This window comes from Hippocampus comes, unplaced genomic scaffold, assembly GCF_001891065.2.
Source record: "Hippocampus comes isolate QL1 unplaced genomic scaffold, H_comes_QL1_v1.1 scaffold9, whole genome shotgun sequence".
NCBI classification, from domain to species: Eukaryota; Metazoa; Chordata; class Actinopteri; order Syngnathiformes; family Syngnathidae; genus Hippocampus; species Hippocampus comes.
In genome coordinates, this window is record NW_017805275.1 from 4,768,270 (window position 1) to 4,791,181 (window position 22,912).

The 22,912-nt window shown below is 41.3% G+C and overlaps 1 protein-coding gene across 2 annotated transcripts in view; it reads right to left on the reverse strand.

Moving 5' to 3' along the window:
• Positions 1 to 22,912, reverse strand: part of flt4 (fms related receptor tyrosine kinase 4) — a 66,662-nt gene that overhangs the window by 32,270 nt on the left and 11,480 nt on the right. For both annotated transcript variants that reach the window (XM_019870091.1, XM_019870090.1), the window contains exons 2-5: positions 8,698 to 8,794; positions 7,025 to 7,299; positions 3,840 to 3,976; positions 3,591 to 3,756 (exon numbers count right to left, since the gene is read on the reverse strand). In XM_019870091.1, coding sequence (XP_019725650.1) covers positions 3,591 to 3,756; positions 3,840 to 3,976; positions 7,025 to 7,299; positions 8,698 to 8,794 — 675 coding nt within the window. The remainder of the gene's footprint in view (positions 1 to 3,590; positions 3,757 to 3,839; positions 3,977 to 7,024; positions 7,300 to 8,697; positions 8,795 to 22,912) is intronic.

Below are 22,912 nucleotides of genomic sequence, written 5' to 3' on the forward strand. Positions count from 1 at the left end.
TTTCATTTATTCTTCGCCTTTGGTTGCCTGCACATAATGGCACACGTGGTGCCATAAAAGAAGGGAGTCGCTTTTGGGGCAAATGACATGTTGACATAAAATAAAAGAACCTGGCAGAAATAAGGACTACTTGGTGTGCACAATTATGGTATTTTCTTTATTCAACAACTGCGCTCATATTCGGCGGACCGTAGTAGAATTGCATCAATTGTGTTTTTGTAGCTGTGTAATATAAAATCAGCAATGGTTCCTTCGTTATGTGACTGATTTTATGTGACATATTGTTCAGCATAAGACCATTTGTTTTGAGGAGGTCCTACCCTATAAAAGACTGTAAGAGTCTTCATGCATAATATTGGCAATATTTTCTTCTGCTTCATCTGCTTCTTTTCATTCAACACAAAAGGAGCACAGGTAAATGATTTGATTTAGGTTATGAATGTATCTCTTGACTGACCTTGTTACAGGTGCATCTCAATACATCATATTTAATAAACAGTAAATATCTTTCTCGTAGTATTTCAAATGAATTTTAATATCAACGTAATAGAAAACAAATGAATTGGCCTTCTGAAAAGTAAGTTCCCAAACGTTTAAGAAATTTAAAATGTTTAATAAATTCCACACTTGGCGGCCCAGTGGTCGAGTAGTTAGCGCGTCAACTTCACAGTGCAGAAGTGCAGGGTTCGATTCCGGCTCCGGCCTCTCTGCGTGGGGTTCTCCCCGTGCCTGCATGGGTTTTCTCCGGGTACTCCGGTCATCTCCCACGTTCCAAAAACATGCACAGCAGGTTAATGGAACACTCCAAATTGTCCCTAGGTGTGATTGTGAGCGCCAATGGTTGTTCATCTTTGTGTGCCCTGCGATTGGCTGGCTATCAGTTCTGGGTGTCCCCTGACTACTGCCTAAAGACCGCTGGGATAGGCTCCAGCATGCCTCGCGACCCTTGTGAGGATAAAGCGGATCAGAAAATGGATGACTCGCATGCGATGACCTACCGCAATATTAGAATTGTCCACAATTTTGAAATCTATTGATATGCACCTGGACCAGTATATTTGATATATTTTTGGATGATTTTAAATTGAGGATGCATGCTTCTAACTTGGGTGAAAAGCTGCAAAAATAGTAGAAACGTTCCTGAGATCCTGCTGTGATCCTTAGTGTCTTCCACCAACACAACAATCCCCTTTGCCAAGACACTCCATCATCTCCATATTAGCTTCACACTGATAAAGCCCTTGTAAACATCTGAAGGACAATCAAATTTGCAAACAATTACGGGTGACTAAACAGTACTTGATGATGAGATAATTCATTTTTTGTCACATGGGCTGTTGCGTCTCATCACAGCTTTCTGTGACTTTCAAAAGGCAGTGACAAGTTTTCTGTAACACCATTTTATTTCTATTTTACTTCTAATTTAGTGTGTGTCATCGACAGTCAAACTCTGTCAAGGTGACAACTCAAAGAGATTGATTGTACAGTTTAATTCCTGTGTTGACTACAGTTTTTTGTTGTTGTTTGGTGTTTTTTTTGCTTAACATCTAACAGTAAGTCTTGAAGCTCAATTTCCAAAATTATTTACCGTATATCTATCGCAAAACCACTCACAAAATTGCAAAACTAAAAGCACAAACGCTGCCTTGTGGTGTGGTTGTAATTCTGGAACACACCCGTTGAGTGCCCAGCACTCATTTTACAGAATCAGAATCAGATTTATTGGCCAAGTATGTAAACGCACAAGCAATTTACTTTCCCAGTTACAACCCGTCCAAAAATAAAAGTAAACTGTCGCGAGAGTACAATCCAGGGCGCAGAAAGAGTGAAAATTAGAGGAGGCCGAGGAAGACGTGGAGGTGAAGATGGTGCGGAGGACGACCAACCCTCGGTCTGTGTTCACGTTTCAGCCCGCGGCATACCCCACTCGTCGACGATTGTCACATCCGCATCCCCCTTGTTTCAATACAATATTTCCAGGTCAGAATTTGAACGACACAATGGAGACTGAGGGTTTTTTTTTTCTCTCTATCCCTCAATAAAATTACTGGGGGGGATTTTGCTGTGTGTGCTTTGTCATGGGGAAAAAAACCACTACTTTGTGTTTGTGTTTACAGTAAGTACAATAAACACCATCCATCCATTTTCCGATCCGCTTATCCTCACAGGGGTCGCGGGGCGTGCTGGAGCCTATCCCAGCCATCTTCGGGCAGTCGGCAGTGGACATCCTGGCCTGGTTGGCAGCCAATCGCAGGGCACACATAGACGAACAACCATCCGTGCTCACACTCACACCTAGGGACAATTTGGAGTGTTCAATCAGCCTGCCATGCATGTTTTTGGAATGTGGGAGGACACCGGAGTACCCGGAGAAAACCCACGCAGGCACGGGGGGAACATGCACCTTGAATAAAAATACTGGAAATTTGGATCCCTGTGTTTACAGAACCACGATACTGTATTATGATAAATGTCTGACCTCAACCTGACATAGCCTACTTTGTACACAGAGAAAGCAAAAGCCAGATGTGTTTTTCATTCTTCCCATCTGTGTGTAGTTGGCACATTGTGTGCTTACTAATATGACGGCCTGTATAAATTGTTGGATACAAAAATATATTTTGTACAAAGGTTTGAAGAGTTAAGCAAGACTTATTTACTTTTGCAAGAGAACTATGATGTTTTCAATTTTGGTGAAAGGTTTTCTTATTTGTGTGCGGAGTTTTGCAACAATGGCCTACTGTATAGTTTCTTCAGCCATCAGAAAAAAAAAGTCATTGAATACAGCATATCCACGAAGATTGATTTTCAGTTTTTGTTTTTGTGTGAACTGGATTTTTGAGAGATTAGGTTTTAAAAGATTAGGTGACACTCCCTGTGATTGGCTGGCAAGCAGTTCAGGGTGTACCCCGCCTACTGCCCAAACACAGCTGGGATAGGCTCCAGCACGCCCCGCAATCCCTGTGAGGATAAGCGGATCGGAAAATGGATGGATGGATGGATGGATGGATGGAAGGTTACACTCCACACTTCACAGAACGTGCACGTGCCTGTGTGCTGCTGTTTTGGCTCGCGACAGATTTCCAATGACCTCTGCAGTCAGCTAATTAATGTCCCTGTATGAACCGAGGTAATTCGATTCTTTTCTTAATGGGAAGACTGAGTTGTCTGTTTGACAGAATCGTTTATCTTAATGGACGATATGCACGGTGACTAATAGTGGCGTTGTATCCAATAGAAGGGAGCTACTTGTGGAAACTAGTTTATATGCAGACCATTGCTACCCATGATTGCTGCATTTGTGCCAGCATTTGAACGGAATGACCTTTGCTTTGCTTCATCCCGAACAATTAATCCTGAGTTCATTTTTCAAATCCTGGCAATGCAGGTAATTTCCCCTGATGAAAAGGACATTCCGTGATGCACACCCGACAATCAATGCTCTTATTCAAAAAGTCGCCCCGAACCATGTTATCTTAAATTGGCACGGCCAGTGGCGATTTCACTCGGCCTCCATCCGAGTTGGTTTCCCTACATTAATATTCAATTGCCTCTCCCAGCATGCGCAGCCCTCTTTTCTGCCTATTTACCTGTAGTGTGGATCAGGTAGTTCGCCGAGTGGTACTCTTTGCCTTCGAGGACGGCCACGCACGAAAACCCGATGAGCATTGGCACGGTGTCGATGACGTGTCTGGGAATGGACCAGCCTCGCTTGTTGTCCCATGTCAGCGCATTCTTGTCCAGCGGGTTGGGATACTGCGATCACAGAAGCAGAACAAGCTATTAAATGCTCAATCGGCTTTGATTACAGTAATAAAAATCTGCGTCCTTTCACATACCGCATAGAGTGTGACGTTGAGGTCGGGCACTGTGACCAGACACGGCACGATGACGTCCGTGGAGTAGCGTGTGATAAAAATGGTCTCCAGATTGTTGTCGGTGGTCTCGTCCCTCCTGAGGAAAGGCTTTTCGGGGTCTGGATGCAGATGGAAAACAGCAGGTCATTAATGAGTCAACCTCATAGCAACTGGGATAATGGCAGCCATTTCAGTGAGCCAAATATATCGCACCCTCTAAATGACCCCAAAGGGCAAACCATACAGGAGATTTATCGATATTACTTCGATATGCCTAGGTGTACAGCATACCACCCACATATTTTGATTCAATTTCCAACATCTTGATACTCTTTCCTCGCAGTTAATGTGGCAATAATGTTGTGTCACCTATTTACGCCGCAGCTGTTATCGTCGCAAATGCTCATATTGCCGCAGCATGAGTGCGCACCAGCACGCTTATCTCTTTACACTCTCCCGCCAGCGCCGTGAGCTGTTGCACGCCCGCCTCGGATGATGTATTACCGCTGAAAGCTCCTCACTTTTTCTTTCATTTCGCCTTCTCTTCCAAGGCCATTTCTGTTATTGCCCTCCTCAAAATTGAAGAGTCGCAGAAGGTTCCACTGGAGAGATGAACGGACAACTCTTCAGAGGCAATCGCAGCTGCTATTAGGCTAGGATGTAGCAAATTTGAGTGAGTGTGGGTGCATGCTGTCCAGGACAGACAGGTTAAAGGGCCACCGTCTGGCTAGTTAACTGCATCCACATGCGGCCTCATCACATCCCGCCTCTCACCGAACTGTAATTGATCGCTTCATCTGTTTTTGATCAGCCCACCAGGTTAAACGTGTGGAAGTTGTTTTGGCACCTTGTCAGTAGGCATTCACATGGCTGGACCTGGCAGTTGGCTTCTCTGAGCCACTTCCCTCTTCTTTTTCCCTTTTTTCCAGCGTTCCACTAAAAGCTGCAAGGCGAGGGGACATTCTAGATGTCTCCTAACATCAATGTAATTCAAACTAATGTACGTCAAGATGTGACATCAGATGATCAGAAACAATCCGCATGTCAATGTCCATTTGCACAGACACACACTGATGTTTATTCATCAGAATCTTGTCTTCAATGTCTTAAAAAACAACTTTTTAAAAAATTTGATATTGCAAGGCTACTTTGGCTAACCACTCTCCATTAAACTTGAAACATTTGTAATATAACAATGGCCCTGTCAGAGCTGCCAACCCACACACATTCACTTCCTGAACAAATGATCAGAATTTTCATATTCATTCTTAATTCTGTCAGGAAGAATTCAGCAGGACTGAGTGTGTGTGTGTGTGTGTGTGTGTGTGTGTGTGTGTGTGTGTGTGTGTGTGTGTGTGTGTGTGTGTGTGTGTGTGTGTGAGTGTGTCTGTGTAAGAGAGAGAGAGATAGAGGAATAAAGTGCAGACTCATGGCACTGCAAGGCATATTTGACGAGGTTTGACGAGGTTGGAGTTAGAACAATTTGAAGATGCAGTCATGAATTTCAATACCACGCGGCACAATGTGAAACCAAGGGGGCCAGAGTTCACAGTAAAAGTCATTTTTCAGTCGTGATCATATCTGGCATATTTGTCTTCTCGTAGATTCTGCCAGAACTGTCCCAGTAGGAGATGAATTTGCAGACAACCGAAGCTTCATATTGCATTTTTCATCAAATACTCATTAACCTCTCCAATAAATACAAAATGTGAATGGAGCTGCCCACGCTTACCTTTATCAACCGCTGCGAATCTCTAATTTACAAATGGTTTATCGAGCTTGTCTCTGGGGTCTGACTGATGCAAAGTCAACAACCGCGCTTCTAATTACACGTAAGCGGCTTTGAAATTGAAATGATATTGGAATGGGAGAAGTGTTTTCGTAGAAGAGCTGATGTTTTTTGCCCCCAAATTCCCAACAAAATGAGAAACGAAACACCAAGCCCAGATAGTTGGGCTGACCATCTTTGGCACAAGGTGAAATGACTTCTTCAGTGAGAGAACGACTTTGGACGAAAAAGAGAAAGTGCTGACTCATTGCAGCAGCAGTAAAAACAAAATGACTGTTCAAATGCAGGGAAGAGGATGTTTTCTCCAAACCCATCTTTTTTTCAAAAGCGCGCACTGCATATAATCTTTTTTCCGGCTTTTCCCTATTTGCTCTTTTGGATGAGCGCGCTCCAATTTTAAGGCTCATTACTTTTTAAGTTTTGGCATATGTTTTACGGATGCCCTTCCATATTTATCATGGTTAGCCGAGCTGGCTCTCCCCCTCTCCCCTGATGCTAAGTTCTACACTGTCTAAAATGCGATGAATAATTGTTAATAAGCCTCAAATGAACAGTGTGTGTATAGTGCTAACTTCATTATTGGAGCGGGTGGCATTCATTTCAACCTTCCAATGCGTAAAGCATGTTGTATTTAATACAGAGTAGTGATTTCATTCATGCATCCGCTTTATAACACTGACCCTTGACTGGTTGCCACTCAGTTGAGGTAACTAAATGGGTACTGAAGGTAATGGAGCCTGTCTAGAACCCAAGTGGTATTCCTAATCACACCTCAACGCACCTCTCACCTCCTTAGTACAGCACTAAAATTAGTGTTTCTATGCAGATGAAGGATTTATGGATGGATATAAAGGATACATAAATGTGAGTAGTATTATATTCTCAGTGCATATGTTGCTGCTGCACCATTTTTGTTCACATATATGCTAATTAGTGAATACATTATGCGAGCGGACTGAGAGACAAAGCTGTGGTTGTTTAGTTTGACAGTCAACTTCAGCAGTCAACTTTTTTCAAGTATTGTTCACTATCTGCTAAAATGCTGCTACTTAAGTGAGTTGAGTTTATTTCACATACAGACCAAGACATGCTGAAAAACAAACAAAAAAAAAAGCAAAGTGAATTTGGACAATCTATGTTTTACGTCTCAAAAGTCCACTTTTATTTGGGGTGGACTGAGAACAGCAAGAAAATGAATTCGTGATTTGTGACACATTGAACCATATGGTTCTGTATCGGCTTAGTCCGCTTGGAATCACTTCTGAACGGGTACCAAAAATGGCATCAATTGTGAGTGAAATGGTGACAAGCTAATGAAGTGGGAAATGGGAATAAGTGCTTTGTGGTCAGCTATTATTGTGTGCGTATGATGACTCACCCCTGACAAAGACATAAGTGCTCACAGCCGTGGTGCCGTCAATGACGGCCTTCACATCCTTGTAGTAGCAGCGATAGTAGCCAGTGTCCCGGGCCTGCACGTCGGTCAGGAGCAACTTCTTGCAATATGGCCTCTCACGTTGTCCTGGACACTCGCTGACCAGGACCGCCCGCTCCCTCAGGGGCTCTGTGACAGGCGCCTGACTGTGGCGCTCGCTTAGCTTACGTTCCGCCAGAGACCGGTCAGGCCAGGCCCAAGTTAGTGTGCGTTGGCCCCTGAAGAGAGCCCAAACAGAGGTCATATACAGGTATAAATTAGTCCATCCATCCATCCATCCATTTTCTGATCTGCTTTTCCTCACAAGCGTCGCGGGGGGTGCTGAAGCCTGTCACAGCTGCCTTCGGGCAGGAGGCGGGGGACACCCCGGACCAGTTGCCAGCCAATTGCAAGGCACACAGAGACGAACAACCATCCACGCTCACACTCACACCTAGTGAAAATTTAGAATGTTCAATCAGCCTGCCACGCATGTTTTTGGAATGTGGGAGGAAACCAGAGTACCCGGAGAAAACCCATGCAGGCCCGGGGAGAACATGCAAACTCCGCACAGGGAGGCCGGAGCCGAGGTCGAACCCACCACTTCTGCACTGTGAGGTCGACACCCTAACCACTGGACCACCGGGCCACCCTACAAGTTAGTCAGGATGCTAATTTCAACAGCATGGAAGTGTTGTGAAAACCTGCTAAATGTCGAGGGTTTACACCTATAAGAGTTGAAATTGTTTGCGTGTGAGTGGATGCCTGTCGGATATAGCCTGTAATTTTCTTTGTGCAATGATCCACACCTCCCAGTTTGTTTTATGGATTAAATTGAGTTACATGAGTACGTTTAAACCTGCAGGCACTCTGTGAGCGCTCTCGCCACCTACGCATGTCCACATCTGCGGACATTTCTAAATGATGAAGACTGGAAACAACTCTGCAAATGGAGATAAATGTATTCTTTGGGCTGTTTTCCAGCCATTGTGAGGGGTCACTATTTGGATCATTTTTCTTTGTAAAAATGTGATTGACAATGAATACTTTCCCAGAGGATGCTGAAATTTTGCACGAGAAAGACCACATACGAGCTATGATGGGAAAAGTCCAAGAGCCAAAAAATATGCATCAGGTCAATTTTCAATACAGTGAAAGAAAACTTGTGAATGATTGACAACTTAGCAGCAGTATGCATGGCAAATATCGAATGATGATAAAACGGTTCTTTTAGAACCAAATTCACAAAGGATTTCAGTGTTGACAATCATGTTTGTTTTTGCAAAAAAAAAATTGCATGAATTGAAAACAATTCATGCAATTTTCTTTCTGTTGAAAAGAGGACATGGTTATGTCTGTGGACAATGGAAGTGACATGTCATTTGCGACACGTTTTATACAAATGATTGGCTGTCATTGAAAGATGCATTTTGTCACCTGCCAGCACTTTTGAGTACAATTTTTTCAAGGCTGGATTCTGTATGAGGCATGGAAAAAAATACTGTGAATATTGCACCTGTTCAGTCTTGTTTTTTTTTTTTTTTTTACATTGTTGTGGAGCCAACGTTTTAGCCGTCACAGAAAAATCAAGCTATAAAAAAAACTACTGTTGCCCCCAAGGCACAGGACACACATACCTGCATGTGATAGTGAGGGTTTGATGGACCGGAATCACAAGGTCGTCTCCGGAGCTGTCGAGAATTGGCGGCATCATCGAAAAGCCGATCACCAGACCTGTGGAAGGGAACAAGCAACCTCTGTTGGATTCATGTGTCATACAGGATCTGTCGTTTTAATGGCGCTGCTTCAGTGCTGTCACATGTCAGACACACTTCAGTAATCTGGAACGTGACTTTAGAGCATGAGCCCAGATGGCAAGTTGTTCGTTACATTTCCAAGCTGTAAGGCAATCTCGTGATTTTGGCTGAGAAGCAACCAGACAGACAAACTGTGGGTCATTCAAAAGGTCAACCAGCACTCCTGACTTCTTCACCTTGAAAAGATCACGCAGATCGTCTTGCAGCTGTTGCTTTGTGATTAAATAAACAATGACAACTTTGTTGAGCAAGCGAGTAGGAGGCACTTATCGGAAATGAACACTGATAGCTAATGCTAATCTATGCACCTAGTAATAATTACCTTAGCAACCTTTTGACTTTGTTTCATGAGAGTGAAAAGTTTTCATTGAACCAAGCTGCCAAGTCATAGGCAGAGAAACTCGATCTGGGGGTGATTAGTACATTTAAATTCAGAATGGCTCACTCACAAACTCATTTTTGGAACAATAGGGTCACCTTGTTTAATTTCACACTTGGTGTTCCGTAATATCTTCGCTTGAGCATTTAGAAGCGCACACGCAACCAAGATACCCTTGACTCCTCTGACCTTGAATGTTATTTCTCCATGTGGGCTGAGTTGCGTACGAGGAAAAGCATTCGGGTACTCTTTGTCACCGGCTGCATACATTTGATTAAAAAGGTGAAATGAAAACCAATTCTGACTGCAAATCATTCAACTGCAAAAAATAGGATGAGTCACATGCCAATGCAAATCCATTCATCCAATGTATTTGCTCCACGAACAAGGAAGGAAAATCTCAAGCCTTATATTTATAAAAATGTCATTAGGCTCTGTTAATGATCAACGAGATCATTGGTGAAGAAACGCTGCTTTACTTTCCCTTTGTTTGGTCAAAGACAAAGCAGCATAAAGACTTTTCTAAAAACTCACATCGATTGATTTCCCATACGAGCAATCAATAAGCACCAAAACAAAACAGTACGTCAATCTCCAAAATGGTGGCGCGTGACGTCACGAGAACACAAATTATCAGGTGTGGAAGGAAAACCAAATTGAATCGGGACATCATTTTTCATTTCAAAGATGTGAGTGCATCAAATTGAACCAGATCAAATCGCTACACTTTAAAATGTACTGCCCTTGAATCGTATTGCATCCCGATGGATAGACAGCTAGATCGCTAGATAGCTAGATAGATATGATGTGACAATTCCTGAGCGGGGAAAGTTGCTGCTTCTTCTTCGAAAACTTTGTTTGTTTTTGTTTTAACCACAGCGATACTGATAACCTTGTAACCCATTTCTTGGTAGCTTTAACCCATCAGTTTGGGCAGTTTTACCCTCTTGCTCGATCAAAATCTTGACCCAATGTGCTGAGTTAGCTGTTTCACCCAAAATGGGTTTTTTTTGACTAAGCAGTTTTGAAAGTGGACGTCAAGAAGCAATGAACACTTTACAACACAGGCAACACATAATATGTTTGGGTAGATATCTGCAGGTCAAGTAAATGTGGCCACTATTTTAGATGAATGTAGCTGTGTCACAGCTCTCATTGTGTTAAAAGGCTGGAGCCTCCTGCTGAAGGCCAACAATTATTCGTGGCCAAAATCCTCTAATGCCACTCCTCACTGTGTTGTATCCTTGGCAACAGAACCAGGGCTCCACTGCCTCACACCGCAAAGAAGATTGAAGAGCAACATGCGCGCCAGGAAGTAAGTTCAGCAAAATCAAAGTCACCGTCATAGTAAGACTAGAGGCATTGTTATGATTGCCGTTTGCTGGTTGGTTTCTTGATACCAATACCAAAATAGCAAAAACCATATCGACAATTTCCGTGAAATTTTGCAGAAGCTATGAATACATTCAAATCTGTTGCCAGCCTGGATTACATATGCAGATGAATTCCGTTTCTCTTTCTCCATTTCAATCATAATAGAACAGGAATAATAATAATGTGGGAGGAATTCTGAGAACCTGGAGAAAACCCACGCAACAACAGGGAAAACCTGCAAACGCCACAATGAACTGCCTCACAACCCTGAAGCTCAGAATTGTAAGGCAGATGTGCTCACACTATTCCACTGTGCTGTCCAAAATGGTGCCTTTGCCTTAAATTCTGACCTAGAACCAAGACATCGTCTGTTAACATGTACCAGATGGACAAATAAACACAGTTCAGGTCCCCGGTGGCATTGTTTCAAAAAACATTGGTTAACCTCAGCAATTGCCATTGTCATTCTTCGAGTACTAGTTTGTCCTTCACAATGTACACAAAAAGACCAGTCAGCACAAAAGCCTTCAAGTGGCAAATGGTGTGTCCATGAGTCCTTCACAACTGAACTCCCAGCAGGCAATTACCACTGCTCTCCTTCTGATGACAAGAAAAGCCGGCCTAAATTATTTTCTCGAGGCCGACGTGAACTTGCCACCAACTAGAGTGTCCCTTCAGCACACTGCCATAACACATAAGCTTTGTGTACAGTTCCTCACATCAGAAATGCTGCCAAATAGCAGCCTGGCAAAAAAACTTAACAAAACAAAACACTACCTCCTTGCCACAAAACACACACACACACACACACACACACACACACACACACACACACACACACACACACACACACACACTATAAGAAAAACTCTTTCCAAATTTGTGTTAGCCATTAACTAGAACTTCCAGAATCCAACTCGTGTTGTCTGCTTGATAATGTCATGGTTCTGTTTCGTTTGGTCTTGTAGTAGGGGAGATGGAGTCAGTTTCTTCCAGCTCCGCACCTGATCATCATCATCATCATCATCGCCACCTGCCTTTTAAGGCAGCCATGTTGACAACCCGTTGTCGGATTATTCCAGCCTTGCTCACAACTCTCGTACCAAGTGCCTGAACTTTCTAGATGTTGTTCATGCTTCATATAGTCCTCTAGACCAGGGGTCCCCAACCACCGGGCCACGGACTGGCACCGGTCCGCGGGTCATTTGGTGCCGTGCCGCACAGAAAGAATAAATAACTTACATTCCTTCCGTTTTGTTCATTTCGGAATCCGAAAGATGTTTTATTTTCGAAAATGACAAGATTCTCTGTTATGTCAGTCTACAGTATGTCACTCTTGACGCAGGTGAACGCGTGCTTCTCGGTCACGTGATAGGAAATGAAACCCAGGAGCTAGCAAAATGAATAAAAAAACAAACAAACGTCTTTGAAAAGTTTTTTTTCGGGAAGGGGAAAAGGCCAAGCCAGGGGACAGAAGAGGAGCCTACAACTTTCAAGAAAGAGTAGGCTACATTTAACAGACTGAATCAGGAGTCTTACTTCAAATACGGCTTTATATAAAACAGGAGATTCACACGCACCAAGCCTACTCTGCACAGTAAGCGGCGATGGTGAGTCGTATTTTTCATGCACTTTTTATTTGCGGCGTATCTTATTTTGATGGCAAGTTTAAATGTTACCATGGCGACCAGAGAATGTTGCGGCCAGACGTTCCTCGTGTCATGATTTGTGTTTATTATTATGTTTCGAAAATACCACACTTTTCATGCAGGTCATATCATATTATATTGTTGTATCTATCTGGCCTTAAAGGCCGGTCCCTGAAAATATCGTCTGACATGAAACCGGTCCATGGGGCAAAAAAGGTTGGGGACCTCTGCTTTAGACACGTTCTTGGTATTTTTGTCTCAGAGTGATTCTGTTTTTTCGTCTTAGTAATTGTTTTTTTTCTTTTCCTTTTGTGGCAAGCTATTAATGTGTGTATTGTCTTCATTGCCTTTTGCAAGCACTTTTCATTTGTGCGTTTTTCCTGGTTCATTGTTACTCGTGTCTGTCATGATCCTGTTCTTGTGTTTCTCCAGCATGTGGCAGAGGAGGGCCGTCCCTCCAGTTTGCACACCTGCTGCCAATGTAATCAGCTGACTATTTAAGGACTCCCATGTGGTTATGTCTCTTTCGGAAAATTTGGTTTCCTCACGACTGCCACCAAGTGTTGAATTCGTCTAGACCATTGGTTCTTAACCTGGGTTCGATTGAACCCCAGGGGTTCGATGAATCGGTCTCAGGGGTTCAACAGAGGTTCATGTGTTTTTTAATGTCTTAAATTTGTAAAAAATATATTTTTTTATTTTTCACAAATGAAGGGTTTGGTGAACATGCATATGAACTGGTTGGGTTCGGTACCTCTAACAAGGTTAAGAACCACTGGTCTAGACGTTCCATGTTCTTTCTCTTTGTGTTTCTTCACGCCAGGATTTCTGCAATTACCTTTGTAGGTAGTTTTTCGTTGTAATTATAGTCACAGTTTTTGTACTATATGCATTTGAGTTTATTTATGGACAAGCAATTTCCATTTATGTTTCTTTCATCACCATTTTTGCACGCGTTTTTGGCTGTCTCTTTTTCTTTGTTGAACTTTGTCGGTTTTGCAATCTATTTTTGTTAATAAACCTTTTGTCAACTCTTTCCGAGTTCACCATTCTGGAGTCCAATTCTGTCCAGAGCTTTTCGGAAACCTGACAGCATCATTGTTTGGAGTTAGTCGGTCTTGTGTCGCACTTTAATAAATTTGTGTAGAAGATCTATCATTGTCTACATTTGTGGGATCCGCTTCTCTTCCGGAAATCCGCAGCCTGTGACAAATGACTTGGTAGCATTCGACTCACGAGTCTTTCACGGTATCGATACCAGGGCATGGTGACAGGGGTGCTGGCTCCCAGAGGCTCAAAGTTAGTTACACTATGCTGCCGTCTGCAATTTTTTTTTTTTTTTGCCATTCTCTCAAGGCTTCTTATGGCTGAAACGTGGATGCGGGCAGCTTTGGACCATGTTTGTTGCAGTATAGAATGACGAGAGTCTGCATCAGAGCTTGACGGCACAATCTGCAGCTAAAAAAAAAAAATGTTCATGTTTCATAATGTTTGTTTTCTCTCAACAACTGATTCACAAATCCATCTCTTGCACCAAAAAGTGCAAAAGGGCCTATTATTTGCAAACACGGTGGACAGTGCATTCACATTGCAGCAGAATGTGACACAACTTAAAAATACTGTGAGACGCTGAGGAATTCATATGCTTCCAGTCGCACTATGGACTCCCTTAGTTTTTATGCCCCGTAACATACTGTCACGTTTTGTTGTGTTTATCCCATTTTTCCACAGCGGACTAGGATTCTTTTCTGGTGACTGCCGTGGCAAATGGTTTTACCTTTAAAAATCTCGCCAGGCATCCACGGCACTCACAGCTTATCATCTTTGGCTCATCTTATGACTATCCCGTTTTGTGGCCTGCCACAGGGCTGCCATGACAGCTGGAAACACAGTGTAAACATCGCGTTATTTCTAACTTTAGCCCAGGAAAAGCAATAACACAATGTGGGTGTATGGTGCCAGGGGGATACTATTTTTAGACATAACCTATTTTGTTTGAGGATTTTCTGCTTTGCTGCAACAAATGGCTTAACTCATCATTTTCCTAATGATTTCCACCCAACACTCTAGTACCCTTTAGCCTTACAGACTTCTTTAAAGTCCTCCCAATTTACACGGTGCAAAAAGCACGTATAACACCAAGAGGGATGTGATGAGCACCGTTTTTCCGAAAGCCTAAAAGTCGAGGGTTTTTTGAAAATATAAATTCAATTAAAATTTGGCTTGCTTATGAAGGAATACTAAAACAAAAATAGCCGGGAGTGCAGGCAGAAAACAGACAAAATATTTGATCCTCAAGAAAACAAAACGAACTTGAGGCAAACGATGATTAATCCCAAACAGGCTGAATCCAAAACTGGAAGTAACAATCAATACTACAGGTGACACAGTGATCTAAAATCCATCAGTGGCAAAGGAACACCTCTCTACTACTAAATCTACACTCACAAAGCAAAATGTGCTCGCCAGTACAACATCTTTTTTGAAAATTAGTTCCCATTACATTTGTCAGTTTCTAGTTATTTCAACAATCTTTTTCTTTCTTTAAACAAGAGGCTACCAATAATGTCCACGTGAGTGTGTACAGACAAGCCAGCAACCAAAAATCAAACAGCTTTGCTTAATATTTCTGAGTAAATTCCAAAGCAAATACACAAGTGTTGACATTATTATTCCGTCTGGAAGACGTGTACCGAATGATAAGCTCCCAACATGACAGTTTTTGTGATGAATGCTTGCCTACCCAATCCAATCAGTTGTGAAATCGTCTCCTGACAGACAGAATGCAAATTGTGAGTCTATATTAAATGCCATGACCGACTCGCATGCCCTGAAAGGCCCAGCATCAGGTCATGAACACAAAGGCAAAGACTCTCTTGCTCAGTCTTCAGCTTCTGCTGGTCCAAACTTATATCAACCACAGTAGAAGGAAAAGATGGCATCACATTGTAAAAAAATCCCTTCCTCAGGAGTAGCCTTATGCACCCAGCCATCCCTCCATTATCTCCCACTTGTTTTGGATGAGGCTGCATGGGCAGCAGCCTGAGCAAGGAAGCCCACACTCCTCTTTCTTTCTCTCTCTCTCTCTCTCTCGAGCTAAATCTTGGTCCAAATCTTCCGGGGGAATCACAAAGCAGTTTAGCCGGAAGACATTGTTATGAAAGTGTGTCCTGCTTCGCCCATGGGACTTTCTCTCGGTGGGAATCACTCGGAACACCACACCAAGGAGGCATCCAGGAGGCAACCTGATCAGATGCCCGAGCCATCTCATCTGGCTCCTCTCAATGCGGAGGAGCAGCGGCTCTACTCTGAGCCCCTCCCAGATGACCGAGCTTCTCGAAGGGAGAGCCAAGACACCCTTGCGTAAGAAACTCATTCGGGCCGTTTTTATGTGGGATCTTGTTCTTTTGGTCACGGGCTGTGGGATGTGACCAAAAGAGGGTTAGTGAAGGGAGGAATGTATGTCGACCTATAAATCAAGGGTTTTGCATTTTGTGGACCCTCACCTGGGACATGTGTGCCATGGATGGCCCTGACAGAGGCAGAAAGCCTCAGACAACTTAAGTCCGAGGATCTTTGGGACACACAAACCCCTCCACCATGATAAGGTGATGGCTTATGGAGGGGAAAATTGTGCGTTATCATTTGAATATGCGCACCTCTTACACTGGCTCCCGGTGTGACTTTGAGTTTAATTAGAGCAAAGAGACTTTGCCTAACTTTAAATAAGGTAAATATGAGGTCTTTTTTGTGGCTCCATTGCAACCGCTGATGGACATTTTGCAAAACCGTAATGTGTGTTGGGTTGAACAAAGTGTGTAAAATGCAGAAGGCCATCCATCGTGCCATTCGTACACTACACACACACACACACACACACACACACACACACACACACACACACACACACACACCAGTCCTCAATGTTTAGTCATTTGGAGTATCTTGAAAATTACTCGCCTTGTCATAATTAACACTTTGTGAAATTCATGACACATCCTTGGTGTTGTTTGCCAGCACTTGCATCTAAATGCCTTATACAGAGTAGCTAAACCAGGTCATGAAATTCTATGACCTGGTTAACTTCAAAATCGTCCAATTAATGTATAAAGCACATCACAATCTCCTTTGCCAAAATATCCAGAAGCATTTTGAAATCAGAGATAGTTGTTATAATCTAAGAGGTATCAATCAATATAAAAAAATCCAGAACAAGAACAAACATCAAGCAAAGGTGTGTATCAGTAATAGGAGTCAATCTGTGGAATAAGCTTGAAACTGATCTGAAAATGAGTAAATCGCTGGACGAGTTCAAAAACAAATTTAAAAGATTAGTACAAACAAACTACAAAAATCAAAGTTAAGAAGATAAATTCGATATACTTATAAAATATAGTAATATAACGGTCTGTTCTTGTTTTGGATTTTGATCAACTCATTAAATGCATTCAAGAAATGCAGTATTATATGTGTATATGTATGTATGTATGTATATGTATGTGTGTATGTGTATATATGTATGTATGTATGTATGTATGTGTATATATATGTATATATGTATATATATACATATATATGAGATGTAGATCTCTTCCTTTTCCTTTGCATTGAAAAATGATTTATTTATATTATTACACAACAAGGGGTAGGACTAGATAAGTTGTATACTTCTTCCTACTCCTTTGAGCATATAACGGTGATGATGTTTGTTTTACTTACTTTTTACTTTTTATTTTTCCTTTTGTAACTTTTGCTTGCCTTTTGTCAAAGTGTTATTGTATTGTATGTTCAATAAACTTCAACTAAAGACAAATGTGCACAAGCTTGTTTTTCAAAGGGCGATTTCAACAGGTGGAGTGCTGAATTCAAGTGCTTTAAAAAGAAACCATTTGATTCAGCATTCCTAATAGAACGCAATTTCGACTAAATTTCTCCGACCACTGACTGCTCATAATTCATTTTATTCAAGGTCAAACATGGACAATTTTATTCATTTCCACACCCAATGTAAATGTCACCGCTCTTAAGCATTGATGACGGAAAGCAGAGTTTGGTCCTCATCGCTTTAAGAAAAAATGTAAATGTTTAGTCATGAACAACATTATGAGTTACATTATGGCGTTCAATCACAAAATTCAATATAAAGGTCACCAAAATGTGTTGTGAGAGAGATTAATATAAGAACTGAGAATAAGGGAAGGTCTCTTGTAAAGTCACTCACGACACTGAAATTACATTAACATGACATTAAAATGATGAACTGAGGATCCCTCTTGATAGTGTCTGATTAAATCCATTTACAGCTAACATGTAAAAATACACGCCCCTAATGAATACCAACAAGTAATACCTTTGCTGGAATATAAACCTAAGAGTGCTGTTTTTGCTTTCCTAAAATGTGGCAGGTTAGATAACCAGGTGCGTCCTTTGGAAAGGAGTCGACAGACCAAAACGAGCAAGTCAAGTCACATTTCAAGCTACATAATTACCCATTATTTGATCAAACTTCACAGGGTGCAGTCGACTCCTAATTAGACGACCGCAGTGTCAGTTAATACAACAGCTACTCCAAAGCGACAAAACTGGTATTCTTCCAAATCATTATTATTTATTCCAAATTAACTGTCTAATAAAAAAACGGGAAAATAGAAGCCCAGTGAGCCAGTTCGAATTTGAGAGTAAAAATATTCCCGTTCAAGAGTTGAGAGCTTTCTGAATTTGAAAGAATCAGCATTAAAACAATTGGTGAATGAGACCTGGACAGGAGTGTGGACTCTCCCTCTCATCTGAAATGCACATGAGTTGACCGGGTCCACAATGGAAAATTTTGGCCCGGATTTAGTTGTTGACTTGTGGAAGCAAACAATTTCGAAGGTGAACCATGAAGAAAGGACAAGTCCTTTCCAATATATCTGCTATTTAAAAAAAAAAAGATAATACTGTAATGCTGGGGATAATGGCAGCTGTTGATAACAGGACATTCCGTTTTTAAATAGGAACAAAAAATGTCAATGCATGAAATGCCATATTTTAATTAATGCTCCAATCCTGAAAGGGCACTCTTTTGTTTAAATCATTCTGATGATATTAAGGAGCAGTCATTTCAGAATAAGGTCACAGCCTACGAGACTTTTATGGGCCATTGTTTAGTTGTAGCCAGTTCTGGAAGTTCTTAATACTTTTCTCTTTTTTTTTCCGTTAGTGGGATTGAAAAATGTATTGAGAAACGGATGAGGTCAACAACCCCAGGTTGTTCTTTGAGAAGCCGACCAAAATGAATTATGTTCAGCCATGTTTTCTCTCCGCCTCCCATTTTGTTGCAAGGATTAGTTTTCTCACTGCCCTCAGCCTCCATCCATCCAGCCATCTTCTTCCACTTCCTCAGTCTCCTCTTGAAAACAATTGGTCCATCCAAACATCTATTTTCTGATCCGCTTATCCTCACGAGGGTCGCGGGCATGCTGGAGCCCATCCCAGCTGTCATCGGGCAGTAGGCGGGGGACACCCTGAACTGGTTGCCAGCCAATCGCAGGGCACATATAGACCAACAACCATGCGCATTCACACTTAACACCGAGGGGCAATTTAGAGTGTTCAATCAGCCTGCCATGCATGTTTTTGAAATGTGGGAGGAAACCGGAGTACCCGGAGAAAACCCACGCAGCCACGGGGAGAACATGCAAACGCCACACAGGAATCAAACCCTACACCGAGCCACCTGAATACAATTCATCTCCCGTAATCGGATCCTCGTTCTCAATTTTTTTTTCAATTTTTTTTTTTTTTTTTTTTGCTATTAGTGTACTCACTGGCGCTGCACTGTTTACCAAATTCACTCTCACACAGGCACAAATGGACAATTAAGCCTTCAATAAACCAGACATGTATCTGGAAAAAAAAACGTTTTCATTTCATTCTATTATTTATTTCAACGGGACCATCCAAACTGATGAACTCTGGTACAATACCAACATCAATGTGCCAAAGTTCGAATACAGCTACTGTCATTTTCATTCTTAGTTCCTTGGCAGGTGACATAAAAAAGAGACAAGACATTTCAACCAGGAAGAATTATGAAAGGGAATAATTCACACTTTCCGTCTATTATTCTCAGATATTTTTTTTCTTGAAATATTTCTACTTTAATCCTGTATACCCAGGGTGTTGTTTTTTCCCATAATATTACAACTTTAATTTCCTGGGTTTTTTTTTAATTGTAATATTAAAATTTTAGAAATTCAATCATTGTCTGTTTTTTTTTAATCAATATTTTGGCCAACTGCAGTACTGTATTTCAAAAAATTTGTGGCAGAAGTCAGAGCAATATATGAAATGTAACCTTGTCTCTACAGTGGCATTAAAATAAATTACACATCACCAGAACTAATTATTTCTTACTGCTGCTTTAGCAAAGCTTCAGAAAGGAGATCAGCCCAGGGGCTGTAGCTGAGCTGGCCAATTTGAAGAAGCATGCAGAGAAGTGTTTGGCAAAAAAGATGAAACAGATGTTTGCACATGCATTTACTAAGTTTTTTTTTTTTTCATCATGAAATGCATTGGATAAATCCGTACATATAGAGGTTGAACATGAGGGGGGTGTGCGGTTATTTTCCTCTGCAAACCATTGCAGCGGACCCTTGATTGAATCGGCATTTGCAGAGGGCTTTGGCAGCACATGATTTTCCAGGAGGATTACCTAAAAACTGAATGATGGCAGGCTTGTTGACAACCGCGTTATAAATCAAACACGTCGCGAGGAGCCAAAAAATAACCAAGCTTCATGCTGTCATCCCCCATGCATTCTTGAAGCTTGCATAGAGATAAATATGCAATCTTTCAAATCCTGTGATCACTTCACACTCGGAAGAATGATAAAATCATTGGTGGAGGGGAACAAAAAGTAAAAGCTCAGTAAGCATTTCTTTGCGAAGTCCAGACATTCCCCCTGAGATATGAGGTTGTTTGTGCTCTTGTGAAAAATCATTCTCACCGTGGAAGTAATATGCACGTAGCCTTCACCAACACCAACCAAGCAAATATGTATGAAAAAAAAAAAAAAACAAAAACAAACCTGAACGGCCTAGAAAACTTTTGAGGCTGAACTCAAAGAGAAAAGAATATCTTTATGGTACATCTCTCGAAAAAGTTAACACATTTAAACGTGGCGCATAAGAAACAGTATTTCAAGACCCTGTATAGTGAATTCAAAGGCACTGTATGTTTGTAAATAGATCACGCATGTTTGAAAATGGCGCGGCTCAAAAAATTAAAAATGAATAATAATTGATCAGGGATTCAAGTAAATTTTTCTAAATTATTTTGCCCTCATTTTTTTGTCTAGCACATCGGGTTTTCATGATTATAATAATAATCATCATCATCATATATGTAATGTAATAACATAATCAGTAATTCTTATGAATTAAGGGTTTAGGTTCAGCAATAGCTCAAAGTGAAGCCAGATAAATAATTGCAATTTGATTTAAAGGGAAATTAAGCTAATTAGTTGATATGTGTATATATATATATATATATATATATATATATATATATGCTTTACTTAAAGACTTAAAGGACTCTTTGTATGGTGTCAGAGTAAATATATACACACACACACATACACACATACACATACACACACAAATGCCTGCAAAATTTGCTGATGTACAATGTCTGCATATTTGCCTCAAGCTCAGACCCTGCTTTAAAACTGCAAATATCATTCATGGCGGTTTAATTGTCTTTGCATAGCGACTGCCTGTAATTTGTACCCCGCTGTGGTGTGTTATCCTCTCTTTTCGCCTTTGCAGTCCCGTATGATTGGAAGACCAAAAAAAAAAAGATGCACGCGCGCACACACACAAGGAATGAATCGTGAATATTGCCCCCATTCTGTAGCCCCCCCCCGCCTTTAATAGAGCAAAAAGTCAATGAATTTTTAAAACAACACCATGCGAACAGAGGTTTATTCCCAAATGAAAAGAGGCTTATGAAAATTAACATTTCCTTCACAGATATTAAAGCAAAATGTTTTTTTCAAACTCCCATTATTTCAAGTAAACAATTTCAGATTTTCTCAAGGAAAACAAAAGGCTTATCTTAAACTCTATTAATAGTAGGGTACTACAGTAATGCACTATCCATCCACAGGGGACCAATCAATATGCTGATTACAGAGCAGCATTTTGTACAGTGTGCCTTGCAGTAAAAAAAAAAACAAAAACTACATACTGTATACAGTATATATATAAAGAGAGAGAGAGAGAGAGAGAGAGAGAGAGAGAGAGACATACACTCCCCCCCCCCCCCCACCAACACACCCACACCACGACACACGGTGAGCGACTGGTTAGCACGTTGACTTCACAGTGCAGAGGTGCAGGGCTTGATTCTGACTCCGGCCTTCCTGTGTGGAGTTTGCATGTTCTCTCTTTGCCTGCGTGGGTTTTCTCCGGGTCCTCCGGTTTCCTTCCACATTCCAAAACATGCATGGCAGGCTAATGGAAAACTCTTAATTATCCCTAGTTGTGACCGTGAGCGCGAATGGTCGTTTGTCCACGCGAGCCCTACGATTGGCTGGCAACCAGTTCAGGGTGTGCCCCGCCTACTGCTCGATGACAGCTGGCATAGGCTCCACGAAATTAATCATAAAACTAATAAATACGCCACTAAAATGAAGCATTTTCGAAAAAATGTAAACTAATAAACGTGCTCCGAAGATCTTTCAAGGAACTGAATTTAAATAACAAAAGTCAAAACAAAATAAAAATTAACAGGAATTAAATAATCCCAAACTATTACAGGTTAGAAGTCTGTTTATTTTGATCAAAGAAAACATAACATAAAGGGTTGGTTATATTTGATTCATATTTATCGAGTGTATTCCCCCAATCTCGATTCCAAATTGTTTTTTTAAATTAGAATTTCAAAATAGGTACTTATTACAACAATAAAACGTGTAGAAATAAAATACAAGTGCAAATATTTTGTAAGAATAACAAAAATAGTCTGCATTTGGATGCGTGTTTGAAATTACGCAAGCGAGGTATTTATGGATCCTTTCAGTTGTTGACAGCATTTACGTTTATCGTCTATATTGCTGAGCTGCCTTCCTTTCCTGGCTCATACACTGAATACATTTTTTGTGGAATTCACACAATTTTATTTCAGCAAGTGGTTGCACGAAATGAAATCATCTGGAACCAGGTAAAAATTTGAAGTAGACTAGACATCTAGTTAAAAAAATGTATCTGGATTGAGATGATTTATTTCGTGCAGCCACTTATTGAAAAGAAAAGGTCAACACTTTTTTTTCGTGTACATGAGATTTTTTTCTCCGTCAAGGAGCACTGACCTCTAGCTTCAAACCAATGGGGGGGTGGGGGTGGGGGGGAACACACCTGCTGATGACAGATAAGCCACATGTGCATGTGCAAAGAAAAGCTGCCACAAGGCACTCTAAGCCAGTTAAAAATGTAAAGCTCCTTTTGACGGGCAGACGAATGCAAGGCGGACGTCATCAACGGTGCACATGAAGCAAAGGCTTCTCTTCATGGGAACGGAGGAAGGCACATGAAAGCTTGTGTGAAAAGCAGCGCTCTGTTTTTCATGGCGAGCAAATTTCCTGTTTTCT